Source organism: Paramormyrops kingsleyae, chromosome 8 (genome assembly GCF_048594095.1).
Source record: "Paramormyrops kingsleyae isolate MSU_618 chromosome 8, PKINGS_0.4, whole genome shotgun sequence".
In the NCBI taxonomy this organism is placed as follows: domain Eukaryota; kingdom Metazoa; phylum Chordata; class Actinopteri; order Osteoglossiformes; family Mormyridae; genus Paramormyrops; species Paramormyrops kingsleyae.
Genome location: NC_132804.1, coordinates 16,302,460 through 16,329,236, shown reverse-complemented (window position 1 = coordinate 16,329,236; position 26,777 = coordinate 16,302,460). Strand labels below are relative to the sequence as shown.

The window sequence follows — 26,777 nt, the reverse complement described above, 5'->3', positions numbered from 1 at the left end:
CAAGATGACTTACTACATCACCTTGGGGTATGTTTAGGTTCATTATCGTCTTGAAAAACAAATGATTTTCAGTAGATGTGTCCAGACATTAGATTGGTATTGTGTGTGTGTGTGTGTGTGTGTGTGTGTGTGTGTGTGTGTGTGTGTGTATATATATGACATTGCGGGGATCTCGATTAAAATCTTTTGTTTTGAAGTTGTGTGGACCATTTTTTTTTCAGCCAAAAGTCTTGCTGTATTTTGTTTGGATACTTATGCTTAAGGTTAGGGCTTGGTGGGGTTAAGGGTGTCAATGTTGGGATTATGGTTTTTCCCACAGAAATGAATGGGCGGTCCCCACAAAGATATGATTACAATGTGTGTGTGTGTGTGTCCACCCATCCATCTTCCAAACACTTGTCCTGGTCCGGATTATGGAGTGAAATGTATATTTTTAAGCATTCAAATATCCACATCCTGTGTGTTTTATGTTTGAAGCTGAGAAGTTTCATTTTTGTATTTTCCAGTGTCATAACGAGAGGAAATTGTCATGTGAAGATCAATCATTATTAGTAGTGTTATTAGTGCATTGCTAGTATTATTAATATGAGTACTATTAGTACTACTAGTATTCACATTCTTGGTATTATTAGTTCTATTGGTATTTGCATTGTTACTATTATTAGGGGTCCAAGCAGAGAATATACTGAATCCCTGTTGGTTTTTAGCAAAGATATTATTATTATTGCAATTGGTATTGCCATTGGTAGTATTATTAGTACTATTATTATTGGCATTGTTAGTATTATTAGTGTGAGTATTCTTAGCACTATTGGTATTGGCATTGTTTATATTTTTAGTATGAGTATTCTTAGCACTGTTGGCATTGGCGTTCTTGGTATGAGTATTCTTAGCAATATTAGCACATTGTTCATGTTGTTAGTATTATAAGTATTGTAGTGCCCGTTGTGTCGTCGCGTCTGCATATCATCACCATCCCTGGTCATTAGGCGACAGATCCCTGCACTGTAACCCATGTGTTTTTGAGCTCAGCTCGTTAAACCGTGCAGTCAGATGCACAGATAGATCAGGGAGCTGAACTGAGACCTGTGGACACGGCACCGCGAGAAGATACCGGCGGAGAACAATAAAGCCAGCGTGGGGAGGTGGGGGAGGAAGGGGGGAGGGAGGGGCAGAGTGAAGAGGAGAGGAGCGCGGCTGCTCAGTCCCCTCCCTCCCTCCTCCCTCCTCCCTGGGCGAGGTGCAGACAGCTCACGCGTCTCCTGCAGCCAGCTCTCTCCTGCCGTCTCCTCCCTGTCTGCCCGACCCCCGCGTCATTCATCCCGCTTCTCAAGGGTGGCGGATCGACACGGGACGGGGCCGCCTGCCGCCAGCCCACCCCTCCTTCCTCGTTAAGCGTTTTGCGTGAGCATCGTGACCCCGGCCCCCGGCGTGCCGCAGGAGGAGCAGGAGGAGGGTCCTCCTCCATTGTGTGGGAGCAGCATGCGTGCATGCCGGTCGCGAATGGACAAGGGGCGCTGACAGCTCCGCGTATCGCCAGGGAGAGCAGGCCTGTGATGGGCCAGCCGGCACGCCCCTGCTGCCGGTACTGAGAGCGAGAAGAGCGGCATGGCGGACGATGAGGATCCCGGCGATCCCCCATGCACGGCTTTGTCCGCGGAGCATGAGGCACTGCTGGGAGGAGCCCTGCCAGACGGTAGCTGCCGCCCGCCTTGTGTACCACCTGATTGTCCGGCGGATCCTTTCCCTTTAAACGCCGCCGTGTGAGGATAATGAGCAGCAGATATGTTATCGCTCCTCCTTGGGGACAGTGAGGCAGCCGCGTGACTCGCATATCATTCTCTAATGTCTGCCTATAGTGGACTTGCTGAGGCCACCCTGTACTGGATAAGCACTGATGGATGGATGGATGGATGGATGGACGCACGCAGTGATAGATGGATAGTGTGATTGAATTTCTGAGTCACCTGTTATTCTGCTTCTTCATTTTGTTCTCTTCTGCCTCCTTTTTCCCATTCCTTTCTTTCCTGTTCCCTCACACCCCCAACCACCTTCCTCTCTCCCATCCTCCTCCTTCCCATTCCTTTCTTTCCTGTTTCCTCACCCCCCACCCACCTTCCTCTCTCCCACCCTCCTTTTCCCCATTCCTTTCTTTTCTGTTCCCTCACCCCCCCACCCACCTTCCTTGCTCCCATCCTCCTTTTTCCCATTCCTTTCTTTCCTTTTCTCTCATTCCCTATTCCCATCATCTTCTCTCCTACACACTTTATCCGTGTTCCTTTCTTTCCCATTCCCTTATCCTCCCTTCCCACCTTCTCGTTGCCCATCATCCTCGTTCCCCTTCCTTTCCCTCCTGTTCCTCTCCCTCCCATTTCCCGATGCGCCGCCCCCCTCAGACGTGCATACTGAGGCAGTGCAGGCCGCACTGGCCCAGCACAGGGAGCAGAAGATGGCCCTCCCCATGCCCACAAAGCGGCGCTCAACCTACGTTCAGTCTCCTGCAGGCAGCTGTACCCCTCCAGGTAGGCCTGTGTGGCGCCCTCCAGTGGATGCCACAGGGTGATGCATATGTATGTGTGCGGGTGTGTACATTGCTGTGTTTTGTAGTTTATTTGCGCCCACAACAAGAGGTCTTATTAAATAATTGTTTAAATATTTAAAACCAAATGGATTTTGTACTGTTACCTGTAAATGTTGGTCATTCATTTATAAAAACCTCTAAATATTAGTATTTCATTAAAGCAGCGAAACACGTGTTGCCCTTGGATCCGTATAGAATCCCGGTGGATGTTTCATTCTGGCCTTTTTCCTAACCCCAGTTATAGTGCAGTTCAGTCTTTAACACGCCTGTTATTCAGCTCCTGATAACATCAGGCCATCAGCACGGTCAGGAATGAAGGTTGGGGCTGAAGGTCTCCACCTTCAGCAAACGGTGTGAGACGTTTGGGAAATTCCGGATCGTTCGTTATTTTGTGTCTTACCGCTTGCTGTAAGTAAGGCAGATGAACTCTCATGTCGATAGAGCGGAAGTGACTGAGAGCTTATTTCACTATCAGTTTATAGCTTCTTATTATGGATTAACTTGTGTGTAAATTTGTGGAATCCAGGAGTTGTTGGGGTGTTCAGATCTAACTGACAGCTTTCCTGGAAATGTACAGATGTCACATTTACATTTTCAGCTACGTGTGGAAATGAAATCCGTCTATAAATAGCATGAGCCAGACCTGCTGACTTACCCATTCGCTGTGAATAGACACGTTTGATAGAGCGCCGGTGGAGGATCTGACTGTAACAACACTCTGGAATAGAGCCGGAGAGATTCCACAGAGATTTCACAAACGAGGCGATTGGCCAGATCCGGCACCGGCCGCTGTAACCATGACATCGTTTCCCTTCAGAGGAAGCCCCTTGGCGCCTGCTAAGTAGCGTTAATAACGCGTCATCTGTCTGCGTCCCGTCAGACACCTCATCGGCATCGGAGGACGAGGGCTCCTCCCCCCAACAGGCATCTGTGGGCGGGGCTGTGGGACAGAACCTGCAGAGCCCCGATTCCTGGATCAATCGCTCTCTACAGGGATCCTCTACCTCATCCTCTGCCTCCTCCACGTTGTCACATGGTGAGGGAAAACCACAGCCAGCTCTCATGGCTGACGTTGTGGTTCATACTCGCCCAGGTGAGTCTGTTAGGTCCTGTGCACGCTTTACGACTCTGTGTCCTTTAATTCCAAAGTAAATTAAATCAACACAGTCTTTGTTCAAATGATCTTACAATAGAGAAACACTGAAGCATTCAAAAAAACTGCAAAAAGAATTTTTTAAAAGCATTTACAAAAATTTACAAAAAACAGATGTCCGTGTATTTGTTACTTGTGAGCATTGCCATTTCAAAATATCTGTCTGTGTTAAATGTTAAGAGGGAAGGAAAATTGATGTATCTTAATGGTCTGTGTCACTGCTGTAAGGTGAGCATCTGTGGGAAGGGGTCACCTGTAGCAGTGCTGCCATCTAGAGCTGTGGAGGGCAAAGTGCTCATCTCGCGTTATCTGGGACAGATGTACTGCTGAGTGTCAGTAAAAATGCAGTGTATTACAAGTAATAATCAAAGGTGGGGGTTTCGTTCTCAATCAGGAGGTTTTCAGTGAAGAGGCCGTCCCAGAGGAAAACCATACGTAGCTGAAATTCTAGTTAATTTTAAAAGGTGAATTAGGACTTATCAGTGGAGTAAGTGAAATGCTGGGCGGGTTTCAGGCTTCTCCAGTTGGTCTGCAATTGCCATGTTTCTATTGCCTGGGATTTCAACCCATCCTTTGTGCTTTCCCTCCAGAGAGCAGCATTGTCCCCCCTGATGTGACGTCCTTTGCAGCACAGGACAGGGGCCCCAGAGTAGACCTGCCCCCCAACATGCCCGTGCGGGGCATGAGTCGGGAGCAGAGCCGCTCCAGCATGATGGACACAGCAGATGGTAGAGACCAGTCCTCACTGAGCATGCTCTGTTAACCTCCATGCCAGTCCTCACTGAGCATGCTCTGTTAACCTCCATGCCAGTCCTCACTGAGCATGCTCTGTTAACCTCCATGCCAGTCCTCACTGAGCATGCTCTGTTAACCTCCATGCCAGTCCTCACTGAGCATGCTCTTTGTCTCCCCAGCTCTGTATGCCATATAATCCCATAATCCCCCTCGTGGTGATGTTAAGGCCCCCGAAAGCCTCTTTTCTTGTTGTTTACCACCTAAACTCCTTGCACCATTTTTTGTCCTGATGAGTAACTGAGTGAATGTGTTGTTGTCTTATGCTTGATATCAAAAATCCCTGTTTTTTGGCATATGGCCTAATTGAGTAACAGATTGACCCCCCCCCCCCCACCATTTTGATCTTTCCCTTTCTATCAAGAAAAGGTAACCGGGTTGAATGCAGGGCTGTGAGAACCCATAGCAACATACCATTTTCAGCCTCATGTGTGTCTGACCCTGTGCCCCCCCCCCTCCCCCCCGCTCCTACTTCTGTGCAGGTGTTCCCATCAGCAGGGTCTCCACCAAGATCCAGCAGCTGCTGAACACGCTGAAGCGGCCCAAGCGGCCCCCTCTGCGGGAGTTCTTCCTGGACGACTCAGAGGAGATTGTGGAGGGTAAGTGGGTGGGTGGGGGGGGGTGGCTGTTGACTATACCAAGCTCATTTGACCACCAGACAGGACAAAATGGGTATAATTAATCACCTGTGTCATAATGGACACTGATTGTGTTTACAGTCAGGCAGATTACATTTTTGTTTTTATTGCATTTGAGGCTGAATCTAAACTTTTAAAGGCTTTCGTTACTTTTAACAGATAATGTAATATTTTAAAACATTTTTATGCCCATTTTATTATTAACATCGGGACATGAGTTAAATCCGTGTGGCTCTTAAGTACCACATGAGGAAGGGCTGAGGTAATGGCTGATTGTTGTTCATATCCTGGTGTAGGGTGTCACAAAAGCTTTGTGTTTTTCTGATTTGATATTCATTAAAATCTTGGCAGGTGCTCAGTTGGCTTCTCTTCCCTTCTTTGGATGATATATTTTTTTTTTATCTTCTCCTCTTGCTTCTGTCCTCCCTGTACTCCTGCAGTGCCCCAGCCGGACCCCAACACCCCCCGGCCAGAGGGCCGTCAGATGATTCCCGTGAAGGGAGAGCCTCTGGGCGTGGTTAGTAACTGGCCCCCGGCCCTCCAGGCAGCCCTGGCTCGGTGGGGGGCCACTCAGGCCAAGAGCCCGGCCCTCACGACCCTGGACATCACAGGAAAGCCTTTGTACACCCTGACTTATGGTGAAGGGCTTCTTCATACCCTTTTTGGTTTATGAGTTTGTGTGAAGATATGTTGGAGTAAACGGCTAACTGAGGCTGTGGTGGTTGGGCCCCCCCCAGGTAAACTGTGGACCCGCAGCGTGAAGCTGGCTTACACACTTCTCAACAAGCTGGGCACTAAGACAGAGCCGGTGCTGAAACCTGGCGATCGGGTGAGAAACCGAATGGCCGCTGGTGTTACTTGTGGGAGGAGAGGAGAGATATTCTTTAAGAGCTCGGATTTCTGTGCGTTACTCCTGCAGTAGAGTTAGGGTTTATTCTGATTATTTTCCTGTAAAATGTGAAAAAGATACAAGTAGAACTAATAATTTAATTCCAGGAAAGCATGTGGAGCTAGAAAACAGCAGGTGCACCAGACAGTGCCAGAAACGGGAGCGTGAAACGGCAGGATGGCAGGTTTTGAGCTCTGCTGTGTATTTGTTGACCAGGTGGCCCTGGTGTTCCCCAACAACGACCCTGGGATGTTCTGTGTGGCTTTCTATGGCTGCCTGCTGGCAGAGGTCATTCCAGTGCCAATAGAAGTGCCATTGTCTCGCAAGGTAGGGGAAACCCCCTGGTCTGTGCCGGGCCAGCCCCCCAGTGCATGTAGCGATGTTTAATTCAGTCTCTGACAGTTAAAGATCGCTGGTGTTCAGATGATTCTTCATGCTGTAGCACCCTGTGCTCCAAGTTTTACTTCCTGAAGCTTTACGTTGGTATTTTTCCCTCCCCCAGGATGCAGGAAGCCAACAGATTGGTTTTCTGCTGGGCAGCTGTGGGGTCAGCCTGGCCCTCACAAGTGAGGTGTGCCTCAAGGGGCTGCCCAAGACCCCCAACGGCGAGATAATGCAGTTCAAAGGTCAGTAGTCGTGAGTACCGATGAACTTCTACTTGAGTCTCAGCCCTGATTGGTGCTGAACTTTTGCTCAAGTCACAGCTGTGATTGGTGGTGAAGTTCTGATCAACTCTCAGCTCTGGTTAGTGGTGAAATTCTGCTTGAGTCACGGCCGTGATTGGTGGTGAAATTCTGCTTGAGTCACGGCTGTGATTGGTGGTGAAATTCTGCTTGAGTCACGGCCGTGATTGGTGGTGAAATTCTGCTTGAGTCACGGCCGTGATTGGTGGTGCATTTCTGCTTGAGTCACGGCCGTGATTAGTGGCGAACTTGTACTTGAGTCACAGCTGTGTTTTAGCAGCTCTTTGCAGGTTGGTTCTTCTCAAGACCAATTCTGATGCCTTCGGAGCAGCTCATGGTAAGACTTCTTGTCTTCTGTGTTCTGTAAGGTTGGCCACGGCTGAAGTGGGTGGTAACTGACTCCAAGTACCTGACAAAGCCCTCCAAAGACTGGCAGCCTCACATTCCGACTGCCAACAATGACATCGCCTACATCGAGGTGAGCCCTGTTCTCAGATTAACGGCCTGCGTGTCCCTGCCTGCTCCCACGTCTGTGGCGCTGTGAGTCAGCGTGTGTATATAATAACTCAGGCCTCTCTGCATCCTGCTTGCAGTACAAAGCCAGCAAGGAGGGCACAGTGATGGGCGTGGCCGTGTCCAAGCTAGCCATGCTGACCCACTGCCAAGCCCTGACACAGGCCTGCAACTACAGCGAGGGTGAGTCCCTGGCAGTGGCTGTGACCTCAGCGCTGGGTGGAGGGCCTGGGATACTGCTGCTCATCGTAACCCCTCAACAGACGGGTCTCGCTGCCGATTGGACGTTCAGGGAATGGTGCACAGTAACCAGAGTGCTCTTAAAGCTGGCCTTTTTCTCTCCTCCTCTTTTTACAATACTTATTGTGACTCGCTCAGATGTTTAACTTATTTTGTTTGCTCAGAAGCAGACAGTGCCCCTCTGGGCCGGGTGTGTTCCTGCCTCTCCGTCCTGTTTCACTTCCATGTAGTATGGAGCCATAATGGCTAAAAGTGGGGAAGCTACAGAGCTTTACCTGAATGAGGCTGCTTCAGAGCACCACTCCCCCCCCCCCCCAACACACACACACACACCACACAGTCATGGGGACCTTCAAGATCAATTAAACGCACTCCCCGGTGTGAAGCAAATATAATTTATTTTCATTCAAACAAAGATGTGGGGACAAGTAGGGTTGTGCTTAGAAGACAGAATATGGCTGGAGTGCTTCGGTAGTGTGTCAGCAGCCTGTGTTTTGGGTCAGTAATTGCTTCATTGATGTTTGGAGCTGAGTTTAGACTGTGCCTGTGCCCCCTGCTGTTCGATCAGAGTAAGTGCTGATTATTATTTTTTTTAATAAAAAGCTGCTCTGTGTTCACCCAGGGGAAACACTGATCAATGTGCTAGACTTTAAGAAGGACATGGGCTTGTGGCACGGCGTTCTCACGGTAAGTCCGGCTTCAGCCCTCCCTGCCGGCCCCTCCTGTCGTGGTGAAGCCCCTCTCACACCCCCCCCCCCCCCTCCGGTCTGTCTCACACCCTCCAGAGCGTCATGAATCGGATCCACGCAGTCAGCGTCCCGTACGCAGTGATGAAGGCCTGCCCGCTGTCCTGGGTTCAGAGAGTTCACATCCACAAAGGTGTGATGACGTCTCCCAGTGTTCTCTGTTGCTGTACTGGGGGGACTGGGGGACCATGAGAATGAGTGTATTTAGGGCTTGGCTGTGGGCTGTGCACCGAAAGTGCATGCATGTGTTACATTACGATACAATATGTTACGTTATGATGCGTTACGTTATGTTGCGGGGACTGAATGTCCACACAATGTGATAAAAACCTGTCATTTTGATGTCGTGGGGACAATTTTTTTGGTCCTCACATGGGGAAACTCAATTTTCTAAAATCTGTGACTGCAATCAAAAAAATAAAAATGCCAAAAGTCTTGTATTTTGTTAGGTTACTTACGGTTAAGGTTAGGGCTGGATAGGGGTTATGGTCGTCATCGTTGGGATTAGGGTTTCGCCCATAGAAACGAATGGGTGGTCCCGACAAAGATATGAATACAAATATGCGTGCGTGCGTGCGTGCGTGCGTGCGTGCGTGCGTGCGTGCGTGCGTGCGTGCGTGTGTGTGTGTGTGTGTGCACGCGTGCGTGCTCGTGCGCTTGTGCGCTCATGCGCTCGCTCGCCCAGGCTGTTAAAAGCCCCTGGCATGTTTTTACCATCAGAAGGGGCTCCATGCAAATCAAGCATGATTCTGCTGTGTCACTGAGCGGGGGGAAGGTGGGGCTGAGGGCAGGAGGCCGTGTGGAGCCCCGGCAGGGAGCTGCACCTGAACGTGAGCCGTGTTCCTCCTCCCCGCAGCCGGTGTGGCGCTGGTGAAGTGCCGGGACCTGCACTGGGCCATGATGGCCCACCGGGAGCAGCGGGAGATCAGCCTGGCCTCGCTGCGCATGCTCATTGTGGCGGATGGGGCCAACCCCTGTGAGTGACTCCTGCCTGAGTGCGGCCTCTCCGCGCTTCCTCTTCCAGTGAGATTCACCCTCCCCTCTCTGTCCGGCAGGGTCCGTGTCGTCATGCGACGCCTTCCTCAGCGTCTTCCAAAGCCATGGCCTGAAGCCTGAGGTCATCTGCCCCTGTGCCAGCTCCCCCGAGGCCATGACGGTGGCCATCCGCAGGTCAGCCCCGTGCCCCCACAGTGCTGTCCCCATATGGGGTGTCCTCCTCTTCTCCCCAGTCCTCCTCTTCTCCCCTGTCCTCCATTTCTGTCTTGCTCCTCCTTTTATTTCCCATCCCTCTCCCCTGTCCTCCATTTTTGTCTTGCTTATCCTCCTCTTCTCCCCTGTCCCCCTATGCCTTGTCCCCTGTCCCGCCATTTCTCTTGCTCCTCCTCTTCCCCCCAGTCCCTCTACGTCCTGTCCTCCATTATCATCTCCTCTATATTTCACTGATTGCTGGGATTATGCCTGTACCACTTAATGCTGTTAGTGTCAGGCCCTCTTTGTGTCTGCTGTGATGTGCCGTTTGCTCTGTCTCGTGATGAGAGGGCCGTCTGTGAGCTCACCACTCTGCATGCAGGCCCGGGATCCCTGGGGCACCTCTGCCCGCTCGGGCCATCCTGTCCATGGGAGGGCTGAGCCACGGCGTCATCAGGGTCAACACAGAGGACAAGAATTCCGCGCTGACCGTGCAGGATGTGGGCCACGTCATGCCGGGAGGTGAGGGGGCGGGGCCACGAGCTGTGTTTTCGTCCCTCCTGTAGTGGGTGTGTCTAAACTTATGCCCTGCCTCCATACCCCAAAGCCCTAATGTGCATCGTGAAGCCTGACGGACCTCCGCAGCTCTGCAAGACTGACGAGATCGGCGAGATCGTGGTGAATTCGCGAGCCGGAGGCACGATGTACTATGGCCTTCCTGGTGTGACCAAGAACACCTTCGAGGTGCGTGGTTCACGGAACCCTGGGTGCCCGGACTCTCTGCTCTCCTCATATGGGCTGGTCTGACCCTAAACATCTCCAGTCCCATATAATGCCGGTTGCCAGTGTCCTCACCCTCCTGGCCCAATCTCCCAGCTTCCTGTTCTCCATGACCCATGACATCCGTCTGTCCGTCTCTCTGCAGGTCATCCCGGTGAACTCCAGCGGGGCGCCCATTGGAGAGATTCCCTTCATCCGCACCGGTCTCCTTGGCTTTGTGGGGCCGGTAAGCAGGGGCCCCGGGAGGGCAGGCCGCCATTCTCAGCTTTCCCGGTGCCACATGTTCTGTGTGCCCACGCAGCCTGTGCTTCGTTCACAGGGCAGCCTGGTGTTCGTGGTGGGGAAGAACGAGGGCCTGCTGATGGTGAGCGGCCGGCGGCACAACGCCGATGACCTGGTGGCCACGGCACTGGCAGTGGAGCCGGTGAAGACTGTGTACCGCGGGAGGTAGGCTGATGGCAGCTACTCACTGCGCGGGACGGCGGCAGGAGCGCCCAGGAAGCCCAGTGCGGCGGTATCTTACATGCCGTGTGATGCTTCGCGTCTCAGTTTCAGTGTGTCCTCGTGTTGCCAACAGCTTGAGAGGGGTGTCAGTTTATTCACACTCTGACAGGAAGCTGGAACGGGATCATTAATGCTTAACAGAGGGAAGGTCTGTGGTCACATGGCAACGGTGTAAACTGAGCTCGTGGGTGATTGTCCTGACAGGGCGATGACACGTTCAGCGTCGTTTGTAAGGCTGCTCCACGGCAAGGCCACATTCCTATGTCACCTGGCAGATATCTGCCCGCTCTTCAGTTACCGAGTATTTAGTGGCTGACACGTGTGTCCTCTACAATGGGCAGCACTGCCACCTAGTGTCCGATGATGAAGCTGCTGTGTGCTTGTCAGGATCGCCGTCTTCTCCGTGAGCGTCTTCTACGACGAGAGGATCGTGATCGTAGCCGAGCAGAGACCCGAGGCCAGCGAGGAAGACAGTTTCCAGTGGATGAGCAGAGTCCTGCAGGTGACCCCAGGCGTTGTACCCCAGCCCGTCTACCTTCCGCTGCATGGATTCCTCTATTAACCTTACGTGTGAGGTTCTGTCCTGAAGCATCACCCACCATCTCCACAGGCAGTCGATAGTATTCATCAGGTGGGGCTCTACTGCCTGGCTCTGGTCCCTGCAAACACCCTTCCCAAGACCCCCCTGGGCGGAATCCATGTGGCTGAGACCAAGCAGCGCTTCCTAGAGGGCAACCTGCACCCCTGCAACATCCTCATGTGTCCACACACCTGCGTCACCAACCTACCCAAGCCGCGTCAGAAGCAGCCAGGTGGGGGCGTCAGTCTCCGGCCTGAAGCCGGCCCATCTGCTGTGGAGCCTCTGCATGTCTGGAAGCGCGTTCCTTCTGCCCGTCTCACTCCAGCTTCTGCTCCTTCAGTGGGAGTCGGACCCGCATCCATCCTGGTTGGTAACCTAGTGGCCGGGAAGAGAATTGCGCAGGCATCCGGCAGAGACTTGGGGTTGATCGAAGACCAAGACCTAGTTAGAAAGGTAAGGCGAGCCATCTCACTGTCCCATCAGGAGCGACCCTGTGTTTGCCTGTTAGTCAGTCAACTTGCCAAGACCTTTTGTCTGTTAGTCTATGTGGCCGTTGTTTAAAATGTCAGTGATACTGTCTCTCAGCCTGTCAGTTGGTGTAGTCCAGCATTGTCTCTGTGGAGTCATTGTGGAGTCTTTATGGAGTCGGCGTGGAGTCACCGTGAGTCAGTGAAACCCTGTTGTGTGGATCACATTTCTAAAAGTCCCTCTCTTCTGTCTTTGTTTACCTGTGTCCTTTGGACGCAGCTGTGTATGTGGCCTACCATGATGGTAAGACCTGAAATCGGCGACTTTGCTGTGCTGCTCTGTCACATGTCGTGCGCTGACCCCTGCCCTTTCCCTTCTTCCACCTGGGTTCCACTTAATTAACCCCTGGATTTATTGATTAACTATAACTTGTGATGAATCACAATATGTGAAATCGTATATTGAAATGCCAACATAATGTATGATGAAATTCCAGCACAATAGAACAGTTGAGGCAGATTTGCATAATTTTGGTAGGAGCTTGTTGGTGGATAGTTAATGCCCTGTTTGTGTGGTGGGGTATGTCCCACGAGGGCTGGACAGTGGGGTAATAGACGGTCAGCAGCAGGGAGAGGTGTGTGGAGCAGGGGCAGTTCTAGGTGGGGAGCACAGTGGGGGCCAGCCTTATCATTAGCGCGGTGTTTCTCAACGTCGTCCTCGGCAACCCCCAGGCAATCCACTGTCACTGTCCTGTCTGGGGGATCCCAAGGATCCGGTTGAGAAACACTGCATTAGCCAATGATACACTTTGAATTGGTGTGTGACAGGGGAGAAGGCACTCTGAGGGCCAATCAGCTTTCAGCTGGGGGCTGGTGCTCTTGTGGCCCCGCCCCTATATACACCCCTGGTGTGGGGGCTTCATGACATGGAGTGCGATCAGGTTACATAAGATAAGCTATACTGTACTGATGCCAGGGGGAAATTCACACGTGTACGAGATGAACGGGTCCCTGCACACTGCCTGGGGTCTGATTGTGTGAGAGGCTGATTGGGGAACCTTTCTAAATGGGCAGGAACTGACAGTGAGCAACAGCACAGCACAATAAGGAAGCTGGTCTGTGGGCTCCCTGTGCCCCCCGTTCATCTGCGTCCCAGAAGCAGTGCTGCTGCTCAGTGGCCCTGCATGGTGCAGCATGAGGTGGCCACCTGCATGTACCGGGGGGGGGGGGGGGGGACCTTCATGGAAGACAGCAGGGATGAAGCCTTCTGTTGTGCTGCGTCGATTGTGGGGAACCCCCCTTGCATGTAAATTCTGGCCCCTTCTATGTGTGGGTTTTCTCCAGTCCCCCTTTGGCTGTCTTTGACCCTGCTTCCATTTCTTTAAGGCTGCATGTGTACATTGTGCCATTTGTTCTGTTGTTTTGTCGGAGGCCATTTTGAAACCAGACCTTTCGGTTTGCAGTGAAAGCTCTGATTATAATTGAACTGTTTGTTATTCTGCAATTATGGCTGGTAATTATGAACGGCAGGCCAAACTCTTAAATGGGTTTCCGACAATCTAACCCAGGGGTGGGCAATCTCATCCACAAAGGGCCGGTGTGTATGCAGGTTTTTGGGTTAACCTGTAGGTCAGCTATTCAAACCCAGGTGTGAGGACTCCTCAGCCAATCAGTCCTCTAATTAGTAATCTAATTAGGGAGTTGCAGTGAAAACCCGCATACACAGCGGCCACCCCTGATCTAACCTCTCTAAACAACAGAAGTCACTTTCTCGGCATTCAGATTTCACTTGTTTTGCTGATTGGATGGTAAAAGGAGCAAGATTCCCACATAGAAAGTGAGCACGTATTGAAGTCAAAATGGCCTGTACCAGTTTTATTCAGGCACGGCTCGCTGTGTATCTGTAACTCTGTAGCCGAGTCAGAGCCTGAAAATTAAGCTGACAGAGGGCAGAAGCAGCCCAAGCACTTTGAATAAGTCATATGTTCTCCTCCATCTTCACCTGCTGCTTGAAATCCAGACTTTCCCAAACCCATGTTAGCATGTGGTTAGTCATATGGACTCTGTTGCCCAGGGTGATGATGTGTGGCTGTGTGTGTATGTTCACTGGCCACCTGTCCCGGTCCCCCAGCACCAGTTCCTGACCGAGGCCCTGCAGTGGAGAGCCCAGACGGACCCGGAGCACACCCTGTTCGTGCTCCTCAATGCTAAGGTGAACTATGAAGGGAGAGAGACACTCAACTGAGGCCCCACTTTCAGGTGGCCTCTTTCTCTTTTTCTCCCTCTTTCTCCATCTCTCTTTCAGTAACAGAACGTAGCGTCACCAAAATGTGACTATTAATCTAAAAGTTTTAATAATAATAATAATAATAATAATAATTAGTGCTGTCAAACAATTAAAATTTTTAATTAGATTAATCACTGGGTTGCTGTGGATTAATTTAGATTAATTACGATTAAATATCATTCATTTTTAATCTGTATTAATCACAATTCATTTTGCATGAGCAAACAGACTCAAGAAAAAAGGGAATATACATGCACTTAACATGTTTATTGAACATCTTGAACACGAGTCGGATGCATTCCATCTGCAACAGAAGTGCAATACCATGGACCCATATCAAAAAGCAAGATTTTTTGCTTAGCCGGACAACTTGTTGTATTTAAGGTACCTCAGTTTAAATGGCCTTTATCTTTGTTCGCTTACAATTAGCCCGAACTACCATAAATCCGACAAATAATCCGATTAATCATGAAATCCAGTTCTAGCCCGGTTAATTGCCATTGTTAGCAATATCAGTTAACACATTATGTGCGGTGCTTTACATATAAAACTCCGTAGCAACACGTCCACAGATAAATTGAACGGTATAATGTGTGCGACCGATTTAATGAGCCACAAATGAGAAGTAGTGCTTAAACAGTATAAAACTACAACTTTCCCTTCTGTTGATAAAAGGCGCAGCCATCTTGGATTCTGAATTTGGGATCCTCTGTGCTGCTCCGAGATATTTCTCGGATCTCCGAGAAACGGGAGCGCGTATGTTGTCACTTCAGGCTTCAAAACTCCGGAATACAACGCGGAATACGAGTTCCGAGGGCAAATGGAACGCACCAAAACTGCCCGAAATGGGTTGACAGAGACATTTCAGGGATTTTGAGTCATTCTGCGCTGCAGATGGGTTAATTGCGTAAAAAATTTTAATCAGATTAATCATGATGATGGATGAATCCGCATTAACCCGTTAATTTTGACAGCCCTAATAATAATAATAATTTACATTACCACTAAATCTGAGATTTTGTTAATGGTAAAGTGATGCACACTCTTGTGTTACCTACAGGTGGCAGTATACTCTAACCTTGATCCTTTTATTGCTGTCCGTGCTCTTCGCCAGGGCGTCGCTGTCTGCACAGCCACATGCATCCAGCTGCATAAACGTGCTGAGAAGATCGCAGGGGCCCTTTCCGAGCGAGGCCTCAACACGGGCGACAACGTGGTCCTGCTCTACCCGCCCGGTGAGCCCTTCCAGCCCCTGCACCTCGTCCTCACAGGGAGACAGACGTTTTCCTGCAGGCTCCAGGGGACGATCCGTGGTTCTGCAGCAGTAGCGTTTTTGACTGTGTTTTGATGGCAGCACAGTGTTTCCTGATGACAGCAGGTTCCAGCTTCCTGCCTCCTGCTGTCACTCATGCTGTCCTCACCTCCTCTCCGCAGGCATCGATCTGATCGCCTCCTTCTACGGCTGCCTGTATGCCGGTTGTGTCCCAGTCACAGTGCGGCCCCCCCATCCACAGAACCTGTCAGCCACGCTGCCTACTGTCCGCATGATCATTGACGTAAGCACCCACGTGTCCCTGTGTGTGTCCTTGCATGTGTGTCTCTGTGTGTCCCTGCCCGTGTCTCTGCGTGTGTCCCTGCCTGTGTCCCTGCCTGTGTCTCTGTGTGTCCCTGCCTGTGTCTCTGCCTGTGTCTCCGCCTGTGTCTCTGTGTGTCCCTGCCTGTGTCTCTGTGTGTCCCTGCCCGTGTCTCTGTGTGTCCCTGCCTGTGTCTCTGTGTGTCCCTGCCCGTGTCTCTGCGTGTGTCCCTGCCCGTGTCTCTGTGTGTCCCTGCCCGTGTCTCTGTGTGTCCCTGCACGTGTCTCTGCGTGTGTCCCTGCACGTGTCTCTGCGTGTGTCCCCGTGCATCCAGGTGTTTCTTGCCTCTTTGTGCTGTCATGTGACATCCTGCTAAAATAAGATCCCCATGCTGTCCCCTTTCCCCTGTACTGATCCCAGGTCAGCAAGGCCGCCTGCATCCTCACTACGCAGACCCTCATGAAGACCCTTCGCTCCAAAGAGGCCGCCTCAGCCGTCAACATAAAAACATGGCCGACCATCATAGACACAGGTAAGCGAATCCTGCCAGCTGTCCAAGTGCGTGTCCGCCCCCACGTCAGCTCCCTGACTGAGCCCTTCCCCCACAGACGACCTTCCACGAAAACGCCCTCCCCAGATCTACAAACCCCCCACTGCGGAGATGCTGGCCTACCTAGACTTCAGTGTGTCCACCACAGGGATGCTGACAGGGGTCAAAGTAAGCCACCCCTCCAGTTCCAGCCCTATGCTAATCTGTTTGGTCTCGTTTTGCACTAATCAGGTTTGCTCCACCCTCCAGATCTCTCACGCTGCCGTCAGCGCCCTGTGTCGCTCCATCAAGCTTCAGTGCGAGCTCTACTCGTCCCGGCAAATCGCCATCTGCCTGGATCCCTACTGCGGCCTGGGCTTTGTGCTCTGGTGCCTCTGCAGGTAAACTGACGCATGTGAGCAAGGACATGCTGTTGAACTTTTCAGTCAGGATCTGATCTTCCTTGTGGGTCCACCTCAGTGCTGGCTTACTATGAATGGGTGAATTATGCCAGGCTCAGTGGGTGGCACTGTGGCCTCACATATCCAGAGCCAGGCATTTGCAGATCTCCTCTGGGTTCTCTGGTTTCCACAGAACTGATTGGCTAACTGCTGTCTCTAAATAGCCAGTAGGGGGTGTGCATGCATGTGTTCTGCAAGGGACTGGCCTTTGGTCCAGGGTATATTCCTGCATGTACCCTTTTCTGCATGGAATAGGCTCCCTGTTAAGGGTTGATGGATGGATGGATGGATGGATGGATAGATAATGCTTCCACCTTTTCCCGGTCCCTCCATGCAGTGTTTACTCTGGGCACCAGTCCATCCTGATCCCCCCTCAGGAGCTGGAGACCTCACTACCCCTCTGGCTCGGCTCTCTCAGCCAGTACCGCATCCGGGACACATTCTGTTCCTACTCCGTCATGGAGCTGTGCACCAAGGGCCTGGGCACCCAGACGGAGGCACTCAAGGTGGGTGGGGCGGACAGGTATGCACTAAGGGTGTAACGATGCACTGTGCCACGAAATCATTCATTAATGATAATGCAGGTGGGTCATAATCTGTTTACCTTGAGATTTTATTTTTGCATTTTGCAGAGTCCTGCAGAATAAGGGCAAAACTGCAAGGAAAAAAGAGAGCTTTTTTTAAAACATACATGCCTAATAAAGAGTAAATAAGAAATGTGAGATCTTAGTTTTCCAGCCTAATTTTGTTGAATATATTGTGAGACTGCATCATTACACCCCTACTATGCGCATGGCGCTGTCATGCCAAATTCCTTCCGCCTGTGACGTATCGCTCAGCTGTTAGACCGATGATGCAAATGCAGTGATGCAGTTTCAAGGTACCCTAAAAGTTTCAAGTTCACCCTTACCGCTGCGGCAAGTTTGCATCAATAAACTATGCTTACTAATGTTTTTAAAAAAGTGTGTTTTTATTAAGAACTCTTTAGCATTTAGCTTGATAGTACAGCAACATGTTTTACTAGTTAATGATATTTAGCTCAATAGCGATATGTTTTATCGATTTTAATGGCATATTCGATAAGAATAGTCTCACCAACGTGTTTTATTAGATTATTAATGTATATTAGATTAAATTGTATTACATTATTAACGTATGTTCAGCTCTTTAGTAATAATAGTTAGGCCTGCAATTAAATGCTTATTGGCAAAGTAAAATCCCTAATATTGTAGATTTATCAAAGTAATAATTGCTGAACCGGCTAAATCTAGAGTTATAATCAATAAAATATAATCACTGTTTGAACTAATGTGGATTTCTTGAGGTAATAAAATCATACCAGTTAAGAAAACATTTCACTATTGATTGGAATATACATTGCTAATCTAATAAAACATGTTGGTTATACTATCAAGTTAAATGTAAATGTAAATTATTAACACACCCTTTAAAAAATTTGTGAACGTATTTTATATAAGTAATAACCAATAAAACGTTGCTATCGAGCTAAATATGCAGTTGTAATCAATAAAACTTACTGCTCTCAAGCTAAATAAACATTAATAAACTAACAAAACATGTTGGTTATACTATTGAACTAAACAAAAATGAGTTAGCAAATAAAGTTTATTGATGCGAACTTGCCGCAGCGGTAAGGGTGAGCGTGAAACTTTCAGGGTACCTTGAAACTGCAAGATCACGATTGCACCATCGGTCTAACAGCTGAGCGATACGTCGCGATACGTCGCAGGCAGAAGGAATCTGGCAGGCGGAAGAAATTTGGCAGGGCAGCACCACGCCATCTCATCTCGGCTCGACCCGACCTGTCCTCTCCTTGTCTGGCGCAGGCCCGCGGCGTGAACCTGACGTGCGTGCGAAGCTGCGTGGTGGTCGCTGAGGAGCGCCCCCGCCTGGCGCTCACCCAGTCCTTCTCTAAGCTCTTTAAGGACCTGGGCCTGTCCTCACGTGCTGTCAGTACGGCTTTCAGCTCGCGCGTCAATCTGGCCATCTGTCTGCAGGTAGGTGCCGGCCGGTTGCTGCATCATGCTGTGATTCACCGGACACTGTTGCTTTCCCACTCTAATCAGCCCACTCTGCTAACCCCATCTTAAATACTTCAGCTATGCCAGTCCCAGGTACAATGACACTGTTTCTTCTATGTCTTTTCACCAGGGCACCACTGGACCTGATCCCTCCACTGTCTATGTGGACATGAAATCCCTTCGGCACGACAGGTGGGGCAACATGGGATGGGATGGGAGGGGGGGGGTTTAACATAGGGTGAATAGAAGGTACTGACCGCGACGCGTGTCTTCCAGGGTGCGGCTGGTGGAGCGCGGCGCCCCCCAGAGCCTTCCGCTCATGGAATCGGGCACGGTGAGTCTCCCAGGGAGTGACCCTGGTGCCGGTGGCCATGTTATACCCAGAATTCACCGCTACTTTCCACTGATTTGTCTGAACACATTCCTCAGCTTGCTGAACAGTGACCCATATTCATTGACTTGATATCCAGTTGGGTTGTGTGTGTTTTTTTTTTTTTACATGCCTCCAGATCCTCCCAGGAGTGCGTGTGGTTATAGTGAATCCAGAGACGCAGGGTCCACTGGGAGACTCCCATCTTGGAGAGGTGAGTACGGTTCAGTGACGTCTATGGGTTAGTACCTGGGCTTCTTTTTGTAACCCCCCCCCCCCCCTCCAAGGATCCTGCTGTGCTCTACAGTGCCCCCCTACTGTACTGTCTAACCCATCTCCCCTTGCCCCCGGTCTCAGATCTGGGTGAACAGTCCCCACAGTGCCAGTGGCTACTACACCATTTACGGCGAGGAGAACTTGCAGGCGGACCACTTCAATCTGAGGCTGAGCTTTGGTGACCCGCAAACGCTGTGGGCCCGTACTGGCTACCTGGGCTTTGTCAGAAGGACAGAGCTGTTAGATGCCAGCGGAGGTCAGTGGGATGAGAGTGTGAAGTTTGAATGGTTGGATGGTAGAACGTAGCCTGTAGGTGGCATAGCGGTTAACCCTCTGGGGACGAGCACATCGTCGGCGATGCAGCGTATTTCATTTGTGTCTATTTCATTTTATATCTCGCCTAAATTTTTATGTAGAATCATGAAAAAAAAACCTGACTAAATCTGTAATCTGTCTTCTTTTCAAAACGTCCATTGTCAGAAGTATTACAGTTTTTAAAGTTTTAAAGTTTATTAAATCGGCAAAAAAGTAAACCATGTCACCTTACTTTGTTTCACCTGCATCGGGGGCGTGTAGTACCGCTCTCACCCGAAGATCGCTATTCACATTATAAATAGCCGCATTAGCGCGTATTCAAATCACATTTGCATGGTAATTTGATGAACACCACAACGGTGAACCGCGATCCAGATACATCCCCATCAGCACCATAAAAGGGGGGGGGGGTTGTGGCCAGTTGTAAATGGCTCATGCTTACACATGAGAGCTCCTACATATTCAATGGAAGGAGGCCAGAAATAGTGACATGAGTTAGCTTTTTCTTATTTACTTATCCAACAGAATCTTGCAACTACACCATTAAGTCATCTTCATGTAGCCAAGACTTTGGTGATCAGATATCTGGGATCAAACCATTGCTTACTATGTACTTTTGTAATGTTTCTGCAATTATTCCAAACTGCATTTTGCAATGTCTATACTTTGATGTCAGATTACAAACTTAAAATAAATTGACATATTTACAATATACATTAAAATTAAGATGAATGTAATGCCAAAACAAATATGACACAATTTATTTGCCATGAATTAAGTTTATGATATTGAAAGAAATGTGTGATCATGCCCCAGTCAGTGAAAATGTGTTCCCTACCCCTAGACCAGGGGTCACCAACTCCGGTCCTGGAGAGCTACTATCCAGTAGGTTTTCTATCCTACCTGGCTTCTGATGAGCCACACCTGCTCCTGGTATTTACCTGAGAACAGGTGTGGCTCATCAGAAGCTGGGTATGATAGAAAACCTACTGGATAGTAGCTCTCCAGGACCGGAGTTGGAGACCCCTGCCCTAGACCCCAGAGGGTTATGGTAGCAGAATTTTGAATAGTATTTCACAAACACAGACTAATCAGGGGCACTTGAAGTGCCAATGAGCTGAACCAACAACAGTTTTAAAAGTACCGCAAGTCTTAGTGAAGGAACAATTAGCTGAAACTACTTGCAAAGCTATGAAGTGAAACATCAGCTTCGGAAAGGAAGGTGTCGTCTAGTCACGCTTATAATGAGAGAAGGTTGTGTGAAATGAGTAAAGTGTAAGTTTTGTCGCTCTTGTTAGTCAATTGTAAGAACTATGAATCTGGTGAAGTTATTGAGTAACAGAGCAGAGCAGTAAAGGAATAGAATGGTTCAGTTGTGGCCTTTATTTCCTTAGAACGTCATGATGCTCTGTTTGTGGTGGGATCCCTGGACGAGACCCTGGAGCTGAGGGGGTTACGCTACCACCCAGTGGACATTGAGACGTCGGTGTCACGCGCTCACCGCAGCATCGGCGAGAGGTGACGTCTGCATGCACCCCTCTCCTACGAACAAGCCGCCCCTCCACCACGCCTCGGTGATGATGAGGATGACACTCTCTCTCCCTCCCTCCCTCCCTCCCGCAGTGCCGTCTTCACATGGACCAATCTCCTGGTGGTGGTGTCAGAACTCTGTGGCTCTGAGCAAGACGCGCTGGACCTGGTGCCACTGGTGACCAATGTGGTTCTGGAAGAGCACCACCTGGTGGTGGGGGTGGTGGTCATCGTGGACCCTGGTGTCATCCCCATCAACTCCCGGGGCGAGAAGCAGCGCATGCACCTGAGAGATTCCTTCCTGGCCGACCAGCTGGACCCCATCTACGTGGCCTACAACATGTGAAGTCCGACTGCGTGGGGACAACTCTGGGCTTCTCTGGGAAGGGGGTGTTTGCAACTTCCCCCAACCGCCATTCCAAGCACGGCACGGTTTTCGTGGTCCCAGCATGTACGCGTGCACATGCGCATGTCTCCCCATCGGGATCTGCACTCTCACCCCGTCGGCCCACGCGCAGAACCTCCCTGCCCCCGATTCAGTGAAGCCGCCACACTCGGGGGGGGGGGGGGGGTCCTTGTGGGTGGAGAATGCAGATGGGCCTTGGAGGAAAGAGTAAAGGGGGAGTAGTGGGGGAGGCAGCTTGCATTTCTGTTCATAGAGATGAGTGTCATGGCTCCCTCACTCACTCCTCCCACTTGGGCAATCCCACACACATCCTGCACAGTGGGCATCTATTTTCCATTTGCTTTTCCCTTATTCAGCATCGCTCACTTATGTATCACTTCCGCCCTCTTTTTCCTAAATGCCCCCCCCCCCTGCCCCCCGTTTTGTTCCCTCTAAGGAAAAAGGCCAGAGGAATGAAGGTGAGACTGCTTTCCCAATCACCGTCGGCCATAGCATCTTCATTGAGTACCCTGTCATGGCTCCTGGCCTGTCGTTACTTTTCTGACCCTTTTAGGCCTGCCGTGACGGCCTGCTTCCGCGTGCCTGTAAGCACACACAAGCTCGTTCTGCGGATTCTTCGAGAGGGAGGCAAACCCAGGACTTTTTTAAAGGAATCTTGACGTGTGAACAGAGCACGCGTCATCATCCTTATGATCCTGAACATGGACATTAGTCATTCAGGTGTCACACTACACAGACTCAGGCGGACTAACTTGCAAACTGTGTCTTTTTATGTAAGTGTGTGTAATCTGTGTCGTCCCAAGCGTCGTCTGACGGATGAAGCGGTCGATCCACACTGTGTGTGAGTGAATAAGGCATCGGTCGAAACTCACGCAAAGTCAAGTTCATCAGGAGATGAGGAGAGAACCTTGCCTTACCGAATGTGTGGATGTACTGTTATATTTCCCATTTTTTCCTTTGCATTTATGTTGAGCTTATTTTTGTGGTGGGGGGGGATTCTTATCTGCAAGATTCAATTAAGTGAAATGGAGTCGAGGGTTGCAAAGTAGTATAATTACAAGTGTGGATATTACATATTTTTAGTCAGACACTGCAGTTACTTAGTTGTTTTTAACTTGTACATCTTACTGTTGCGCAAACATTACTTGACTGACCTTATACTTGACCGCAATTATTTGGATGACTGACCTATTTGTGAATAACCTGTTTGGGAGGAGGAAGGAACATAGAATGATTGGTGGGAGTGAAAACACTGTAGTAAACAACAACAACAACAAAAACAGGCATTGGTGATACCCCAAAGGGGCGTAGCTGCAGAGTAAGTTCTGTGATCGATGTATGCACTTTATTCACACTTTGGAGGATAAATACCTGAACCTTTAGAAAAGCCCTATTGGACTAAGTGGGAAATAAATGAAAACGATCCTCATCAGTGCCACACAGAGACCTTTCAAGGGGTAGGTGCTTAACCGCTTGTCCCCCTCAGTAAATTTGACTTTGCCTGTGATCGGTACATTTAACCGACTAGGGGGGGCAATCGGAACCTCAAATGTGGGGCAAAGGGGCAGGTGTTCAGGCACCCTTATCTCCCCCCGCCACTGATAGTTTTTCTATAACCTACCTGACCAGAACACAGGACAGCTGTGGTACCATGGAAGCCCTTCAGTAGAAATCTAAATGACCTGGATGCCACATCCTCCAAGCTGTCTTCTCCGCCTATTGTAGTTTAAGTCAAACGTAGGGAATAGATGCTTGTAACTGAACCCAGAAATTGTGAAAATCAAATAACGAGGCACGGGGCAGCGTTTACAGACCACTACCATTGCTTTCAGGTAGGAATACTGATGCTTTTTAAAAAAATAAAATATCAGTCATGATTATTTGTGCTGATGGTAATAATGAAAAATACCACTTTGATCCCACTGTAGACATCATAAAATTGAGATTGTTTTACTATATTGCTCTAAAATTTTAAAGCACTTTACTAGTCAAAACACTAAGTTTGAACTCACTTTGGTTCCTGTGATACAATTTGGTTTTGTACTGAAACTCAATCTCACAAACCAGTCTTAACATTTTTATGTTGCTTATTTACAAATAAGGCATCTTCAGTGATTATAGACATAAAAGGTATCTGACACTGCATTTTGCATGGATGCTAAAGCATAGTGCATAGTATGGCTTTAATTTATAAATGTAATTTACTATGATCGTTGGTAATCAAAACGGGGCATCTCAAAACGGGGGGCAGTTTCACTTGTCCGGGCAAATGGGACAGGTGTCAGTCAGTCTCTGCTGACCCCCCCCAACTGGTGCCTGATCCTTTGAAATAATTTGGTAACAAAAAAAGAGATTGGTATGACTAACGTCAGTCGCAATTTCAAATAAAACTTAAAACCCAAAGAAACATTGGAAGATCCAGTATGAACATGTAACCAGCACCATTGCGATTGTAGGGTGTCAGTGCCTTACTATATATTGAATAAATGTGTGAATTTAGTGAATTACTGAACATATACCATTACCATGTAGTTTTATTTGTTTTCGCATCACTTTCACATTTCTGCATTACTGAGAATATTTAATTGTGTAGTTGGACTGGTCTTTCACTTTCATCTGTATAGAACACTGGAGAAACACCTTCATTTGTTTACTTGGTGCTTTTGACGGTCTCCAACACTCCTTCATCCAAGCATAAGCACTCATTGTTCTGAAGAAGAGAGATCTGAAGTGAGTTTATTTTTTGTTGGATATGGTGCTTCTCCAAGTCCATGCATCAAGTGTCTCCTCCAGGGATCAAACTGTATTGTGTGGTTAATCGTCAAGAATTTGTTTGGTCCAGCAGGTCCTTCAGGGACAGTGTCTGCTGCGAACAGGAATTCCCTGGGTGTGAGTAATGGATGAATACAGCTTGAGAACAAGGAGACCCTGTGGAATTATGCTTGGAAAGGGATATTTGGGCTCAGGTCAAACCCAGTGCAAAAAAGGGGGATATTCCTCTGTCTGGAGTCAGTAATTTGCCAAACTGTGCCATCTTTTGGCTAGATAATATTTTTCGTTTGATCTCACCTTCAATGCCTATATCTAAAGACAATACAAACTGGTCTGCTAATCACACATACAGCCTAATTTTTTGTTTTGAATGTGGAAGCCCTATAATCAACCAGAAGAAGAGGAAAGAGCCAAAAGGACTTTGGTGGTATATTATTTCTATTATGTATAATTATTTTTGAATGACTCAAAATAGTGTGTGATGTAATGATTGGCAACATGCCGTACTATAACCTCTCCAACAGTGGGTGCTCTGCTTAAACAGCTGTTTTGTTCAACCACAGGCTGTAATTAACCATTTATGTTTTTGCAGAATTTAAAGTTGTCTTCTTTCCATAGTTTCAAACAGGTGAAAACATAGAAAATGCTGTTGATATTTCTGATATCCACTGAAACTCAGTAACAACTCTTCTGGGTTCAAGGGAAAATTGTAGACATTGTAGACTGTATAGGTGCTTGTTTTTCCTTTCCTTATTTAAGAAAAGATATGTTGTATGTGTATGCATTTGTCATGTAAAATAGTCTATATTGAATAATTAAGAATATTTAGAGAGATGTTTAAGATTGTGGGACGTCTTTACCTTTAGCAGTGTAGGGTTCTTTTAACGTTCCTATTTGAGCTTTGAGTAGAAATTCAAGTTCACAGGTTTGTTTTACCATGATGTACAGACTCGCAAATGCTGAACTGCACAACCCCTGTAATTTCTGGGTGCTTCTCGCCTGGTCATTCTGCTTCAGACTAGACCCGGGCCTAATTTTCTGTCTTATCTTTCACCTTTACATTACCGTCATTCCACGTTAGGGGTTGAGGGTGTGCTCCAGATATTCTGGGATGGTTTTAGCTTGACATAGACTGTGTGAGTTGCGGTCGCGTGTTTTCCTGGAGTGTAAGGCGTGAGTCAGACATGGGGCAGAAGTCGCCGTGCCTTGACTCCCAGACAAAGCACAAGTCCGAAGGAATCCGAGCACAAGCAAGCAGATTGTGAATTTATTAGGAGCAATATCTAAGGACAGGAATCTTCATTCTTATATGAATTTGAGTGTATGCATCAGCTGTAACAAAAAAAAAAACCCAGCAAGTCATTCCATGTACAAAAAAAAATATGTACAGTACACTGTGTGCAGTGCAGTTCAGCCAGAAACACCTACAGGAACTGCTGCAATGTCTCAGTGCAGCTTTTAACACTATGCAACAAATAACTGCAGTTGATTCCAGACGTCTTACACTGGTGGGCATGTTCGTGTAGCTAAAACAGTTTTGTGAATTAAAAACACAAGTGCATATGCTCTTTGGGTCAACAAGGGTCAGCTAATGTGAAGAAGCATGGGGTGTACACCACGCTGGAGGGAATAACGTTTGACCAGGAGAGCAGTATCATAAATCCCATGAATCTTTAATATCCCTTGTAAACATGAAGGGTATGCATTGTTCCTATGCTGTGAACATTTTCTTTAATCTGGGTTAGTTCTGGTTCTGATGGTGATGGCAACAGTGTGGATTTTAAGACTACTGCAGTGATAGGAAAGAGGTACACATGTAAACTTTAAGGCTTTGGAGCATTTTAGCTCTTGTTGAGAATTTTAGGGAAGTGTTTCATCATCCTTCTCTCCAACCAACCATCACTTTTTTCATTTTGTACATTGGTGATAACTGTTTTATATTTAAATGGCAAAAAAATAATAAAATAAAAAGCTTTTATTTTGCTGCAGTGCTGTGTTGTTATTGACATCTCTTTATGTCCAACTGGAAAGTTAAAATTAATGTTCAAAAGTATGTCATCTAGAAAATGTGAAGAATTAATGTAAAGTTTAATATCTAATAATGAGGTATCTTTATGAACTCCCTTCCCGGAGTCCAGAAATCATTAGCTGGGCACTCACATATCACCATGGTTTTCACTTGTACAGGTCTTAAACTTTTTTTATATTAGGTGCAGTCTAGTCATCACCAAGTCCAAGTAACCATATAGACAGAATTCCTCCAGAAATCTCATCTTCTGTCATAGTATTAAGGCTCTTCGATGACATGTTCATTTTTGTGATGACTGAATGCCTTAAACTTTCCCAAGAATTATACTACCTACATTTCTTAATCTGACACAATAATTCATGTCCATAATTTTTTTTTTCCATTTAAATAATTTTTTTTTATAAATTTTATGTAATATTTGATTTAGATGCA

At 48.3% G+C, this 26,777-nt stretch overlaps 1 protein-coding gene across 2 annotated transcripts in view; it reads left to right on the top strand.

Moving 5' to 3' along the window:
- Positions 1–26,304, top strand: part of LOC111832893 (disco-interacting protein 2 homolog B-A) — a 47,673-nt gene extending 21,369 nt beyond the window's left edge. Inside the window, exons 4-39 of one of the 2 annotated variants that reach the window (XM_023790650.2) lie at positions 2,397–2,522; positions 3,462–3,674; positions 4,325–4,462; positions 5,009–5,125; positions 5,605–5,802; positions 5,902–5,993; positions 6,270–6,380; positions 6,556–6,679; positions 7,105–7,214; positions 7,330–7,432; positions 8,112–8,176; positions 8,275–8,368; positions 9,092–9,211; positions 9,291–9,405; positions 9,806–9,945; positions 10,031–10,167; positions 10,349–10,429; positions 10,523–10,650; positions 11,095–11,209; positions 11,318–11,519; positions 11,628–11,740; positions 12,035–12,058; positions 13,886–13,966; positions 15,156–15,276; positions 15,476–15,597; positions 16,036–16,147; positions 16,224–16,333; positions 16,415–16,545; positions 16,943–17,111; positions 18,453–18,623; positions 18,778–18,839; positions 18,924–18,981; positions 19,157–19,231; positions 19,375–19,549; positions 21,003–21,126; positions 21,232–26,304. In XM_023790650.2, coding sequence (XP_023646418.1) covers positions 2,397–2,522; positions 3,462–3,674; positions 4,325–4,462; positions 5,009–5,125; positions 5,605–5,802; positions 5,902–5,993; positions 6,270–6,380; positions 6,556–6,679; positions 7,105–7,214; positions 7,330–7,432; positions 8,112–8,176; positions 8,275–8,368; positions 9,092–9,211; positions 9,291–9,405; positions 9,806–9,945; positions 10,031–10,167; positions 10,349–10,429; positions 10,523–10,650; positions 11,095–11,209; positions 11,318–11,519; positions 11,628–11,740; positions 12,035–12,058; positions 13,886–13,966; positions 15,156–15,276; positions 15,476–15,597; positions 16,036–16,147; positions 16,224–16,333; positions 16,415–16,545; positions 16,943–17,111; positions 18,453–18,623; positions 18,778–18,839; positions 18,924–18,981; positions 19,157–19,231; positions 19,375–19,549; positions 21,003–21,126; positions 21,232–21,484 — 4,430 coding nt within the window. In that variant the 3' untranslated portion in view covers positions 21,485–26,304. The remainder of the gene's footprint in view (positions 1–2,396; positions 2,523–3,461; positions 3,675–4,324; positions 4,463–5,008; positions 5,126–5,604; positions 5,803–5,901; positions 5,994–6,269; positions 6,381–6,555; positions 6,680–7,104; positions 7,215–7,329; positions 7,433–8,111; positions 8,177–8,274; positions 8,369–9,091; positions 9,212–9,290; positions 9,406–9,805; positions 9,946–10,030; positions 10,168–10,348; positions 10,430–10,522; positions 10,651–11,094; positions 11,210–11,317; positions 11,520–11,627; positions 11,741–12,034; positions 12,059–13,885; positions 13,967–15,155; positions 15,277–15,475; positions 15,598–16,035; positions 16,148–16,223; positions 16,334–16,414; positions 16,546–16,942; positions 17,112–18,452; positions 18,624–18,777; positions 18,840–18,923; positions 18,982–19,156; positions 19,232–19,374; positions 19,550–21,002; positions 21,127–21,231) is intronic. The other variant, XM_023790651.2, reaches the window with a different exon arrangement.
- Positions 26,305–26,777: the final 473 nt, after the last annotated feature.